Genomic DNA, 14,872 nt, shown 5'->3' on the forward strand with positions numbered 1-14,872 from the left:
ATTTTGAAACGCAGGACTTACTTGTAGAGTATTTGTACACGTTGGTATACTTACTTTTACTTCAGTAAAATACCTCAATACCACCACTACTTTCTTGCGGAGAGTTCGATTGATGCTCTGGGCAACAGCTAGTTAGCTTAGCTTAGCATAAAGACTGGAAACAGATGGAAACAGCTAGCCTGGCTCTGTCCAAAAGGTAACAACATCCACCTACCAGCTCCTCTAAAGCTGATTAACATGTTGTATCTCGTTATTCTAAGGGGGTTATGTGTCGAAATATTTCTTGAGCAAGTACGGGAGTTTAATTACTGAGCTTGACTTGGGTAAAATATAAAAGTACCAAGACGTAGTACAAAAGATTTGTTTGTTAACGTCTCCAGATTAATTTGGACTGAAGGTGCAGACGAATCTCAAAGAAGACCAGCGAGTCGTCAGCGTATATACAGTATATATACTTTATTTACAAATAACTGAATCCCCGCCGTTGTACAATGAAAAGGTAGAGCTGAAGAAGAAAATCATTACAGATTTAGAGTATAAATAGTCAAAGAATCATAAAGAAGCATGTTTTTTTTTTTTTTTTTACTTTAGCAGACAGAAAATCAACAGACGTTACAGGAAAGAAAAAGAATAAAATGTACAGAGCGTTTTACAGCCAGCAAGGAGCGGGGGGGAAACCGGAGATCTGTGGCTTGTAGATTTATTCACTTTCAGCCTGATTACAGCGCCTCCGTCTGGCTGATCAGTGCAATCATTTGAAATGTTAAACATACTAATTTTAGGAATTTGGGGGCGCTGTGACGAGATCAGGGATCTTTAAACTGACGTAGTTTTTCCATTTAAAAGGCAATTACACTGCGACAACGCTGCCACCTACAGGACGAGCACTGCTGCAGCGTTTTAATAAACTTTTGAATATTTTCATAAATTAAATGTTTTCCTTTGGCGAGGGAAGCTTAAGGCGGCGGTCACAACACAACTTTATGTTTTTCTTCTTCAGTGATTTTGTGACCCTTTGGTTTCTGGAAACTTGTTAAAATCTTTACGAGTAAAATTTGAAAACGCGTCAATGAGGAAACAAACATTTTTTCTGTCCTTGTTTCCCAGCTAAATCAACGTGCAGGTTATTAAGTGATGATGTGTGAAAACATTAAAGTCTGAGTGGCTTCATTCATAAATCAACCATCACAGCTGAAGGCTGCTGTTCGACCAATCAGAGGACGACGAGGAGTGAAATCACTCCCTGTTCAGACGGATGTGGACACTGTTAGTGGTCCAGATGTCCTCAGAGACGCCTGGACAGACAAACAGCGCTGTCTTTAATATCCTTCAACACTTCAGCTGGGACTGTACACCAGATCTGAGCGAGACCAGAATCTGGACCGGAGGGTCGGGCAGGAAAATTACTTCCTCTCATAACGTTCATTCAGAAGTTACAGAACAACTGTACGGAGGCCCAGAGGAGACAAAATGTCACCAATAAGTCATCTGTTGAGTCAACAATAAACAGTGTGTTCATAATTACAATTTATATATTCAAACAGTGAACAACTAATTTATTTATTTTTTTAAACTCACTTTAAGTCAAATTTATGACTTTTTATGTCAAAATTGTTGGATTATAAGTCACTTGTGCCAAATTTAGATTATTTTTTTTTAAAAAAAGGTAAATGTATTTCTGTTAGAAAAGGAAAAGAACTGAGAAATATTCAGGATAATATAAATAAAAATGGTGATACAAAGTAAAGATTTAGACTTTTTAAATCTTGATTATGAGCCAGTACGTGAATCAAAATGGACTTTGATTAATTTGACAAATTGAAGTTCATTATTTCATAGCTTTGTCCTAGAAAGTTAAATGTTGACAGAGTATCTCATAATTGTGACTTGCAATTAGTATTTTTATAATTCTGAAAAAATGATTATACATACGGTGGCACTAACAAGACAAAAACAAAGAAAACAAAAAATAATGTGGTATTAAAATACGTAAAGATCAAGTTTATCAACTGATTGAAGGTAAATAGACAAAAATAAGGCTTCTTTAATCACCTTGATTTGAATTAAATGTTCTACTTTGATTCATCAGATAAACCTGCTGGTGACGTTTGTTTCTTCTGGGAATCATTCGGACTTCGAGGGGAAACATTTCTCAGGCTTTTTAAAACTTCTCAGTATTTAATCAGTTTTAATGTTTTAATATTATTATTTTACAGTGCTGGAGAGACACTGCTCATTAAACTGGACCGCTGATCCATTTAGTGTAAATGTGACGTTAATCCATCATATCAGGTCAAAGCTGAAACATTAAGTGTTAAACTGTGCGTGCATACGTCGGCTTGTTTTGGTTTTATCTCTAGTGACCATAAAAATCAAAGAATACGGCTTTGAAATATTTAAAAAGTGAAAGTTAAGTAGAGCTACAATGTTGGTGTTTCTGTTCTGTAGCTGCGTAGCGCTGGAATGCTTGTTAAGGAAGAGAATTTACTGACCGATCCAGTTAGATAGACTGGGAGAACTGGTTCGTGTAGCGCCGGGATCACTCTATAAACATTTAATCATTGAGTCATTTAGCTGATGAAACTTTAAAGCACTTCAGGATATCGAGGCTCGGCCAGTTTGAGCTGAATCAGATCACACTTATAAGAAAAATAGTTGGACGTTTTGTTGGAAGGCAGAATTTTCTCACAAAAAAAGTCATAATGTGTCTGTAAGATTTTTGTTGTTGTTGCAACTCTTATTGTCTGCTCACACCAAGAGCGAAGCAAACTTTTTGTGCGGCGTGATTACATGCAAAGTCAATGCAAAGAAGCAAATAGACACGTTGATGGAGCAGCTGCAAAGCCTGGCACTGATCCATCCAGACTCCATTCAGAAAACAAGCATTTTAAAAGTTGTCTGTTTGTCGTCATGGTAACAGACCTGACAAAGCATGAATTCGGTTGTGGTTATTTCGGCGCTGTATGTGAATATAGCTCGCCGCCGGGTGACGTTATCAACCCAGACACAACGGCGTTTGGTTTTCTGACATATCTGGGACTTCACCAACATGTACAAAGCAGCAACAGTGGTTATTTCTTCCATGGTTGATGGAGGAAAGAAAAGTTGTTGGTATCCATGGAGACAAGCTCCTCCTCCTCTCCGGAGCGCCTAGAGCGAATGAACATAGATGGTACCGGCGGTTAACCTTGCGCGAGTAAAGCGAGGCAAAAATTTGCTTCTCTCTTGGTGTGAACGCATCGTTACGCTAACTTCGCTGTAATGAACCAGAATCCTGTCCTAACATTAACAAGAAAACCAAACAAAACAAAAACAGGCAGCAATAAATTAAAAGAATCTGCTTCCACGTTTTTCTTCCCTCGGTACGCTCTTAATCAGGAGGGACACAAAAAAAGTGGCCACCAGGGGGAACTGTGACATCGAAAATATACTGTAATATATATATTTGGAAACACGTTAGAAAAAAAAAAAAAAAATCAACATTAACAAGAAATTTAATAAAAATCTATCCTGAACTTGTGATCCATTGCGGGACCAGTAGTGACATTCTGGTTCAGGTAAGTCATTTTATTCTTCATCATCACCTTCATCAATCAGCTGCTTTATCTCTCCAGAGAACGATCAATATTCAGAGTCGCCTTCAGTTATTTATTTAGTTAAAATATTTTCGATTTTTAAAAAAGGCAAAGTGTGGATATGGTGGGTTTGGGGTTCCTGTCTGTGAATGTTTGTTAGAGGTCTTTAAGGATCTGGACCCAAAAACCCAAGTAAGGCCGGGTCCAAATAATATTCAGTCTAATTTTGACGGTCGGGGTCTTAGTGTCCTCGGGAACCTTTCGGATTGGTCTCTTTTTTGAAAATTAATTTTTATGCACCTTGTATTCGGGTTTCAGGTCAGTTTTGGATCGGTTAGACCTGCAATGTGTGCATGTTTAAGATATCCTGACATTTAAAACATAACACGGGACAAACTCCAAAAACCCTTGATCCTACAATTCTCGTGAAGCAACTCGGAACCGCCTATCGGTGGACCCACCATGACGGGTGAATGCCCACGATTTTCAAACTGCACACCCGCTGCCTTTGCTTATTGAGGCCAAATTACATCATCTGAGTTATTTTTGCAGACTTTAGAAATACCCTCCGTAGCCACAGAAGACATTATACAAGTATTTCCAGAGGTTGAGTGGTAACAAGCACGGAGTACCCCTTTAACCTGCGTTCGAGGTGACCGGTAGTCAAACAAGTAAAACTACATCATCAGCTCCAGGTGTGAATATCACTGGAACGCCTCCAGAAACGCATTTGACCACAAGGACAACAGATTCAGAAGTCGCCAATCCACGTCAACAACTACAGAGTGAATGCGTCTTCTGATCCACGTTACCAATATGGTGGAAATACAACGGGCCAGAAGTTCGAAGGGGCAACGGCTTCTTGTTTCAAGTGTTGTTTGTAAACTCAGGCATGAGGATGAAGTGAGATAAGGGGTTCGTTGGCATGAACTGAAGCAGAAGAAGACATGTTTTCTAAAGGAACCAGAGTTCAGACGTCCAGGCCACTCCGTGTTAAGAGTTAATGGATTTGAAGCATGAATCTTTAAGACTTTTCCAACCGAACAACAAATGATGGGATATCACACAGGTATAAGACATGAATACAACTCCAAATCCAAAAGCTCATATCAAAACGTGAACGTCAGAGTTGGGCGTTTAGACGATCTGGATTTATAGCAGATTAGATTATAGCTAAATCTGAAGATTTGGACAGGAGGTGGTACTTGATTTGGACTGAGAAGCAGTCCGGCTTGAGCCGAGGCTCTGAATCTGTCCATAGGAATGTCCGCAGTTGGAACTTGGGTGATCCGCATTTTAGTGAAGGGTAGTCCAGATTTTGGCTGCAGGTTTGTCCGAATTCAAGCATTGAATCTTTGTCTCATTGGTGTTTCACATTTGGGATGAAGGTAGTTGGACTACCCTCACTTGAATCTGATCCAGTCTTGGGGAAAATACTTGTCTGGTGATAGGCCAGAACCTATTCTGGGCTTACAACGGTCCAGCTTGGCCTACCTTTGGGCCTTTGAATCTGTCCATAGGAATGTTCAAAGTTGGAATTTGGTTGAGCCTTGTACCTTTCTTTGTCTCTTGGGTCATCAGTGTTTAACAAGTGTGACCAGGGTCGTCCCAAATTTGGACAAACCTCACTGAGTCTGGCCAACAGCGCTCCAAACCTAGAAGGTCCAGAGGGTAGTCCAGTTTCGGGAAAAGGGGTTGTCTGGTGGTGGGCTAAGGGTGGTCCTATTCAGGGCTTACAACGGTCCAGCTTGGCCTACCATTGGGCTAAGCGAGTCTGGATGTGGGGTGAAGGTGGTCTCAATTTGAACCAAGGGCAGTCTAACTTGAGCCAAGGCTCTGAATTTGTCCATAGGAATGTTCAAAGTTAGAATTTGGTTGATCCGCATTTTGGTGAAGTGTAGTCAGACTTAGGCTGTAGGTATGAGCCTCGTATCTTTATCTGTCTCTTGGGACAAGGGTTGTCCAAATTTGAAGTACGACCAGATCTGGTCGACAGGCTCCAGACTTGGAAGAGACGGGGTCCGGAGGGGTCGTACAGGAAAAAGGTTGTCTAGTGATGGGCTTAGAGCTGTATCTTTAGGTCAAGCATACCTGGATGTGAGCTGAGGGCAGTCTTGACTTGGACTAGGGGTCCATCTTAAGCCTAGGCTCTGCATCTGTCCATTGCCATGTCCAGATTTAGAACTAAGGCGACCCCTTTTGGTGAAGTACAGTCCAGTCCTGGGTTGTGGGTTGACTTGAGCCTTGTATCTTTATTTGTCTCTTGGAACAAGGGTTGTCCAAATTTGAGGTACGACCAAATTTGGACACCTGAGTCTGGCCAACAGCGCTCCAACCCTAGAAGGTCCGGAGGGTAGTCCAGTTTTGGGGGAAAAGGTTGTGTGGTGATGGGCATAGTGACTGAGCTGGAACGAGACCAGCATGATCCAAGTGTGGACCAAGAGTGGTCAGGGATTAGGGATTCATTTGATGCCGACAGTGATCTGGGGTGGTCCTGATGTGGGAGATGTCCAACACTGATCCAAATTTGAGACTGATCTGCTGATTTGGTTGAGGGTGTCCTGATTTAACCAAAGCTGGTAAAGTCTGATTGGGTGGAGGATGGTTGAACCTGGTTTGGGTACTGAACTGAGGTCTGGATTCAGGTGGTTGGACTGTTAAATGTAATCCAGCTAAATCCCGTTTGACGCACTCTGGATAGAAGACGCATGGTGGATCTCTGCGTACGTGTCTGTCTGCCTCCGTCCGATCGATGGGTCTGTAGTTCCTGTTCGTGGTTAGCAGCTGCAGCCTTCTTTGGCCGGCTGGCTGTCGGTGTTCAGGCGGCCTCCCTGCGGCGCAGACGGCTTGTGCTGGACTCCCGACTCGGCAGCGTTCAGGTCCAGACTGCCATCTTGGATGTTCTGGTAAATCCTTTTTGCCGCTTCTAGGAACGCCTCCTCCACGTTCTCCCCTCTGAGGAAGAGGAGGGAGGACAGAGGACGGAGACATTAAGATACAACAAATTTACTGAAGTGTCATTCGATACCAATTCACCAAGACCTCCCAGTTCATGTCATAGATTTTCTTGAAAAAGATTAATGTGAAAACTTATATTAAATTCATGAGACCCTGTATAATTCCGTAACTCTACTCCAAATATTTTTTTAGAATTATTAAAAAAGTACTTTTTAATTTTTTATATATCTGCAATGAATTAATACTTTTCAATAAAAAAGTTTCAATGACATTAAAATAATTTTTCTTGGAAAAATATACAGTCAATATATCTTCCAAAGCAGGACCACATAACATCTAGATGTGATGGAACTATATTAATACTACAAAGAATATAAAAAAATAGTTGCAAGAAAGTGAAAACTAGTGTAGATATTAATTTTTTGAAAATAAAAGAGTATTTGTTTGGGTAAAAGAATATTTATTTTTATAAATTTGATTACTGTAAAATATTCAGCAACAACTATTTACAAAAATACTATGGAAGAACCTGCCAAAATCAAAAACATATTAATAAATAAATGACTCAATAAATAAATATGTCATTAAATGTAGCAAAAATAATATTAAAATAAATGTAGCCATTAATTAATTGATAAAATGTGACATAAATTGCTATTTCTGTTTTCATTTTCCTTTTATTTATTTTATTTCATTTATTATTATTTTATTTATTTTCAATTTACGTTTGCATTTAGTCTTTATTTATCTTTTTATTTTGGATTTATTTATTTATTTTTGCATTCATTTTTATATATTTATTTATGCATTTATTTATTTATGCATGATTTTCTCTTTGCATTACATAAATAAATACACATTTAAAAATAAATACAAAATACAAAAATTAATGAATGAATGAATTAATTAATTAATTAAAAATAAATGCATATATAAATAAATAAATAAAAACGCAAACAATTTTTTTTTTTTAAATAATGCAAAATAATTACATAAATAAATAAATAAATGAAAGGGAAAATTAAACAGAAGAATAAATAAATAAGGGAATTAATACAAAGATAAATAAATAAAGAAGCAAATTAAAACAGAAATATCAATTTATGTCACATTTTATCAATTAATTAATGGCTACATTCATTTTTTATATTATTTTTGCTGCATTTAATGACATATTTATTTATTTATCGAGTCATTTATTTATTTTATTGATTTATTTTTGAGTTGAGAGTTGATTTTTGTTTGCCTGTTGAGTGAGATGGATAGTTGGAAGTGTGTGTGCGTGCGTGCGTGCGTGCGTGCGTGCGTGCGTGCGTGCGTGCGTGCGCGCGCGCGTGCGTGCGTGCGTACTTACGTCTTAGCGCTGGCCTCTAGAAACAGCAAACCTGATCAACAACAGGAAGTAGAAATCACAATTAATCTGATGTCTTGTTTTCATCTCTAATGCTCTCAGACCATAACGAGACACCACCCTCCTCCTCACCGTTCTCCTCAGCGAACTGTTTGGCCTCCTCGTACGTCACGTCTCTCTGAGCCTCCAGGTCGGCCTTGTTACCGATCAGAATGATCACCTGAACACAAACACACACAGGTTTTGTTTGAAAACATAAAAACGTTACAAAAATGTCTCTTTATTTTAAAGTAATTGACTTTTCGGTGACTAAAACTATGAAGCATTTTCATCTTAAAACTAAATTTAAAATAGCTGCCGAAATTAACACCGTTCCCAATAATAAATATATAATAATAAAGATATAATAATCCCATGTTGATAAGAGCAATAAATACTTGACTCACTGTGTTTGGGTTGGTCAGGTTCCTGGCGTCCGTCAACCAGCTGCTCAAGTGATTATAAGTACTTCTCCTGAACACACAGAGACACAAATAAAGTTATTCATCAACAGATCAGACTAATATGAAACCAACCAACCACATGACATCATCATGTACCTGGTGATGTCATAGACCATGAGGGCCCCGGCGGCCCCTCTGTAATAGGACCTGGTGACGGCCCTGAAGCGCTCCTGACCGGCCGTGTCCCAGATCTGCAGCTTCACCTTCTGACCGTGGACCTCCATGATCCTGGTCCCGAACTCCACCCCGATGGTGTGAGGGCAGTCCGCCATGACTACACACACACACACACACACACACACACACACACACACACACACACACACACACACACACACACACACACACACACACACACACACACCAATATGACCGTTAATATCTGACACACTAGTGAGCAGTGAGAGGTGGATGACAGAAAGAGAAGAAGAAGAAGAAAGGACTCACATTTTTTCTCTGTGAACTGGTGCAGCAGACACGACTTCCCTACTCCCATATCACCTGGAAACAAGAGGTCAGAGGTCACACCGTCACCACGACAACTCAAACTGTTGACGTGAATCACTTCAGTTCATTTTTTACTTGTTACACTGAGTGAAACAGAGTCATGAGGTGAGAGGAAGTTGTTTTTCTCATTGTATATTCCCATTTACACAGGTGGAAAGTAACTAAGTACAGGTAAGTAGTTTACTGAAGAACACATTTGAAATGCTTTACATGAATATTTCCATTTTCTGCCACATTCTACCGCACTACATTTATCTGACAGATTGAGTTACTTTACAAATTAAGATTTTTACACACAAAACACATGAAGATTTCATAAAGTCAGATGTTTAGTTATAAATTAAACTTCCCAAACAGCTGAAACTATTAATCCATTAATCAATTAATCCATTAATCAATTAATCAACTTGTTGATTGACAGAAAATTAATGTGAAACTATTTTGCTGTTTGAAGTCGTTTATCCTGTAAAACCATTTAAATGTTCCATGGTTATATATAATGTATAATAATGTTATTAATGTTAATGTATTAGTAATAATGTTGAGGACTAAACAAACATTGTGATGGTGTCACTTTGGGCTCTGGGTCACTGTGACACCATTTATCACTATTTTCAATATTTTTACAAACCAATCAATCCATTAATGGAGAAAATAATCAGCACATTAATCCATAATGAAAATAATCATTAGTTAATACCAGCTCAACAACTACAACAGTAACATGCTGATTTTACATTAATGCAGTGCAGTAAAAAGTGAAATGTTTCCATCTGAGATGGAGTAGAAGTGGAAAGTAGGAGAACATGGAAATACTCAGGTTAAGTACCTCACAACTGTACTGGAGTAACAGTACTTAGTTTGATGTGTAGTTTGTAATGAGGACCCAGATGATGTTGATCTTTAGAAACAGCTTCAGTGTTAATAAATCAAACTCACCGATGATGATGTATTTGAAGATGTAGGAGTAGTTGTAAGGTGCAGCTGTCATCTTGATACTGGGAGGAAAAGAAAGAAGGATTTAAGAGTTTAAATAAAACTCAGAGTTCAGACAGACAATCCACATCAGCCCACATCAGTCCACATCGGCCCACATCCTGTCTGAGAGTCACGACGCTGAAGTCAGCTCCTGATTCACTAGTTGAGGTCGTGGTTGCACCGTAATAACACATTCTGAGCCGACACATACACACACACTGTTGACGGTCCGCTGCCAGCCCTCTCTGACCTTTAAATGGTGCTACGATGTCCCGGGTGCCTCCGGACCCGATCTAACTACATATCCACTTATATGATATTGGTGCTTCGGGCTTATTAATATCGTTAATATGTATATATGCTTGAATACAGGTTGGTGTGTGCCGGTGTTCACTAGTCTTGGAATTATAAACGTAATAATTATTACAATTTCATTATTTTGACATGTTTTTATCCATCTTTTAAACTGCTCATTTATTTATCTGTTCTTTATTTATCTATTCTTTTTTGAAAATACTGTTTTATCTACAAAGCGAGGCCCTGCAGAAAAGGTTTGGGAACCACGGAGTTGAGGGGAAAGTTAAACTTAATTTACATAAGCGACCGATTCTCCGTTTTTTGTTTTGCTCCTCTTTCTAGCGTTTTCAAAATGATTATCGATGAATATTGAGTGTCAATACGTCAATGAATATTAGAAATGGTTTCAATACTCATATTCCACAGTATCGATACACATGCCAACTGCTCTCTCTCCTCCCCAGCAGCGAATTGACGGACACAGGTATTTATCTTTTAATAAAAATCTAAAATGTTATGCCCTCAATGTTGAGAAAAATGGTATTAAATATCGATATTTTTCAAGGTATTTTAATGAAGTTGGAAATTCCAGTATTGTGACACACTACCTCTTACTGTTGTGAAAGCCTGTTAGACTCTTTAGGTAAAGTTTCAACGCCGTCTGAAAAGTTTCAGATCTCTAAAAGCTTAAAAAAGGAAGCGAAAAAAGAGATTTCACTGTTTTTTCACATCTACACCACATTGGACCATGTCCAGATCAAAAACCACGGGTGTATTTATTTATGTAATGCAAAGAGAAAATCATGCATAAATAAATAAATAAATTAAGAATAAATGCAAAAACAAATTAATACATTGAAAATAAATAAAATAATAATAAATAAAATAAAATAAATAAAAGGAAAATGAAAACAGAAATAGCAATTTATGTCACATTTTATCAATTAATTAATGGCTACATTTATTTTAATATTATTTTTGCTACATTTAATGACGTTTATTTATTGAGTCATTTATTTATTAATGTTTTTGATTTTGGCAGGTTCCTCCATAGTATTATAGTGATTAAAGAGCTAACTGCTGCTAGCTCTGTTAGCCTGTTACCAGTCTGCTCGTCTGTTAGCCATCACGTCCAAATCTGGACCAGATGATCACAGAGACTCTTTAAAACAGTCATGTTGTGGAAACATTGCTATTTTTCGCATTTTCACAAATAGAATAAAGGTTTCACAAATGTGAAACTGTATCCTAAAGAGTCTCTGACTTCTCTGGGATCATCTGGTCCAGATTCGACCAGGCCAAGTGAAGTGGTTTTTCATCTGGACCTGGTCTAAAGGGTCTACATGTGAAAACAAGCAGTGAAATCTCCCCGAAGCAGCCGGCTAGGCTAACGCACAGCTAGGCTAACGCACAGCTGGTATAACGCACAGCTAGGCTAACACACAGCTAGGCTAACGCACAGCTGGTATAACGCACAGCTAGGCTAACACACAGCTAGGCTAACGCACAGCTGGTATAACGCACAGCTAGGCTAACACACAGCTAGGCTAACACACAGCTAGGCTAACGCACAGCTGGTATAACGCACAGCTAGGCTAACGCACAGCTAGGCTAACACACAGCTAGGCTAACGCACAGCTGGTATAACGCACAGCTAGGCTAACACACAGCTAGGCTAACACACAGCTAGGCTAACGCACAGCTGGTATAACGCACAGCTAGGCTAACGCACAGCTAGGCTAACACACAGCTAGGCTAACACACAGCTAGGCTAACACACAGCTGGTATAACGCACAGCTAGGCTAACACACAGCTAGGCTAACGCACAGCTAGGCTAACACACAGCTAGGCTAACACACAGCTGGTATAACGCACAGCTGGTATAACGCACAGCTGGTATAACGCACAGCTAGGCTAACGCACAGCTGGTATAACGCACAGCTAGGCTAACACACAGCTGGTATAACGCACAGCTGGTATAACGCACAGCTGGTATAACGCACAGCTAGGCTAACGCACAGCTGGTATAACGCACAGCTAGGCTAACACACAGCTAGGCTAACACACAGCTGGTATAACGCACAGCTGGTATAACGCACAGCTAGGCTAACACACAGCTAGGCTAACACACAGCTAGGCTAACGCACAGCTGGTATAACGCACAGCTGGTATAACGCACAGCTAGGCTAACACACAGCTAGGCTAACGCACAGCTAGGCTAACACACAGCTAGGCTAACGCACAGCTAGGCTAACACACAGCTAGGCTAACACACAGCTAGGCTAACACACAGCTGGTATAACGCACAGCTAGGCTAACACACAGCTAGGCTAACGCACAGCTAGGCTAACACACAGCTAGGCTAACACACAGCTGGTATAACGCACAGCTGGTATAACGCACAGCTGGTATAACGCACAGCTAGGCTAACGCACAGCTGGTATAACGCACAGCTAGGCTAACACACAGCTGGTATAACGCACAGCTGGTATAACGCACAGCTGGTATAACGCACAGCTAGGCTAACGCACAGCTGGTATAACGCACAGCTAGGCTAACACACAGCTAGGCTAACACACAGCTGGTATAACGCACAGCTGGTATAACGCACAGCTAGGCTAACACACAGCTAGGCTAACACACAGCTAGGCTAACGCACAGCTGGTATAACGCACAGCTGGTATAACGCACAGCTAGGCTAACACACAGCTAGGCTAACGCACAGCTAGGCTAACACACAGCTAGGCTAACGCACAGCTAGGCTAACACACAGCTAGGCTAACGCACAGTGTGACAGCAGTCTGAAACAGCATCAGCTGACTTCCTCCAAACAGAAACACCTCTCAGTTAGCTTAGTTCCAGAGCTAACCGGCTAACAGCTGCAGAGCTGTCAACGCCTTGCTATCAGGCTAACAGGCTGACAGGCTAACAGACTGACAGGCTAACAGGCTAACAGACTGACAGGCTAACAGACTGACAGACTGACAGGCTAACAGACTGACAGACTGACAGGCTAACAGGCTAACAGGCTAACAGGCTGACAGACTGACAGGCTAACAGGCTAACAGGCTAACAGGCTAACAGGCTAACAGACTGACAGACTGACAGGCTAACAGACTGACAGGCTAACAGACTGACAGACTGACAGGCTAACAGGCTAACAGGCTGACAGGCTGACAGGCTAACAGGCTGACAGGCTGACAGGCTAACAGGCTAACAGGCTAACAGGCTGACAGACTGACAGGCTAACAGACTGACAGGCTAACAGACTAACAGGCTAACAGACTGACAGGCTGACAGGCTAACAGACTGACAGGCTAACAGACTAACAGGCTAACAGGCTAACAGGCTGACAGGCTGACAGGCTAACAGGCTAACAGGCTGACAGGCTAACAGACTAACAGGCTAACAGACTGACAGGCTAACAGACTGACAGGCTGACAGGCTGACAGGCTGACAGGCTGACAGACTGACAGACTGACAGACTGACAGGCTAACAGGCTAACAGGCTAACAGACTGACAGGCTAACAGGCTGACAGGCTAACAGACTAACAGGCTAACAGGCTGACAGGCTAACAGACTGACAGGCTAACAGACTGACAGGCTAACAGGCTAACAGGCTAACAGGCTAACAGGCTAACAGACTAACAGGCTAACAGGCTAACAGGCTAACAGACTAACAGGCTAACAGGCTAGCAGGCTAGCAGCGGTTAGCTGTCTGATCTCATCAGTAGTGTATAGTGATGGTGTGATGCAGCAGGCAGCAGGGTGAGGTGTTGGTGTTTTACCTTCAGTCTGGAGTCTGTCTGACCAATGGACCTGATTAAACTCCTGGTTGAAGAGCTGGTAGTTCTGGTAGTACCGGGTTGTTCTGGTAGTACCGGGTTGTTCTGGTAGTTCTGGTAGTACCGGGTTGTTCTGGTAGTTCTGGTAGTACCGGGTTGTTCTGGTAGTTCTGGTAGTACCGGGTTGTTCTGGTGTTTCTCTGGTTAGCTGTTAGCTGTTAGCTGTTAGCCGGCTGCTGATCCGTCAGAACCTCTCCCTCTTCCGTGATGCTTCTTCTCCAGCGAGAATCACGGGACACATCGCGAGATTAAGAGCTGACTATCGCCCCCAGCGGACGAGAGGAGGAGGACAGCCACACAGACTCTGACAGTGGTTCAGTTTAATCTATTATAGTGTAGCCTAAATATTATTATTATTCTGACATATGCACAGTGGTGGAAGAAGTATCAAGATATTTTTTATGTAAAACCCCGTAATATTAAAGGGATGGTTGTGGTGTTTTGTAGTAGGTTTGTATGAGGTTCTTATCCATAGAAGGTGTTTTATTATATGGAGGACGGAACCTGCTAAAATATATACATATATATAAAATAAAGAATAAATAAATAAATTACTCAATAAATAAATAAATAAATATATCATTAAATGTAGTAAAAATAATATTAAAAATAAATGTAGCCATTAATTAATTGATAAAATGTGACATAAATTGATGTTTCTGTTTTAATTTGCTTCTTTATTGTCTATCTTTGTATTAATTCCATTATTTATTTACTCTTCTGTTTAATTTTCATTTTTATATTTATGTATTGTTTTTATAAATTTTTGCATTAATTAATTAATTAATCAATTAATTATTTTTTTCATTTATTTATTTTAGCATTTATTTTTTAATGTATGTATTTATTTATGTAT

General features: G+C 40.1%; 1 protein-coding gene across 1 annotated transcript; it reads right to left on the minus strand.

The window, feature by feature from the left end:
* Window positions 1-437: 437 nt before the first annotated feature.
* Window positions 438-14,231, minus strand: LOC119492913 (ras-related protein Rab-14-like). Its single transcript, XM_037777792.1, has 8 exons — window positions 13,960-14,231; window positions 9,834-9,892; window positions 8,835-8,888; window positions 8,484-8,661; window positions 8,331-8,397; window positions 8,017-8,104; window positions 7,888-7,918; window positions 438-6,530 (listed from the first exon to the last, which is right to left on the minus strand). Exons 2-8 carry the CDS (start codon window positions 9,883-9,885, stop codon window positions 6,353-6,355), a joined length of 648 nt encoding a protein of 215 aa, XP_037633720.1. The 5' UTR covers window positions 9,886-9,892; window positions 13,960-14,231; the 3' UTR covers window positions 438-6,352.
* Window positions 14,232-14,872: the final 641 nt, after the last annotated feature.

Source organism: Sebastes umbrosus, chromosome 8, assembly GCF_015220745.1.
Source record: "Sebastes umbrosus isolate fSebUmb1 chromosome 8, fSebUmb1.pri, whole genome shotgun sequence".
Taxonomy (NCBI): Eukaryota; Metazoa; Chordata; class Actinopteri; order Perciformes; family Sebastidae; genus Sebastes; species Sebastes umbrosus.

Bases quoted from the DNA above. Each gene is read 5' to 3' on its own strand.
- LOC119492913 (XM_037777792.1), bottom strand. From the start codon at position 9,885: ATGACAGCTGCACCTTACAACTACTCCTACATCTTCAAATACATCATC. The intron at 8,889-9,833 runs GTGAGTTTGATT...TCTTGTTTCCAG, and splicing joins CTTCAAATACATCATCATCG to GTGATATGGGAGTAGGGAAG. The intron at 8,662-8,834 runs GTGAGTCCTTTC...GTGTGTGTGTAG, and splicing joins CCAGTTCACAGAGAAAAAAT to TCATGGCGGACTGCCCTCAC.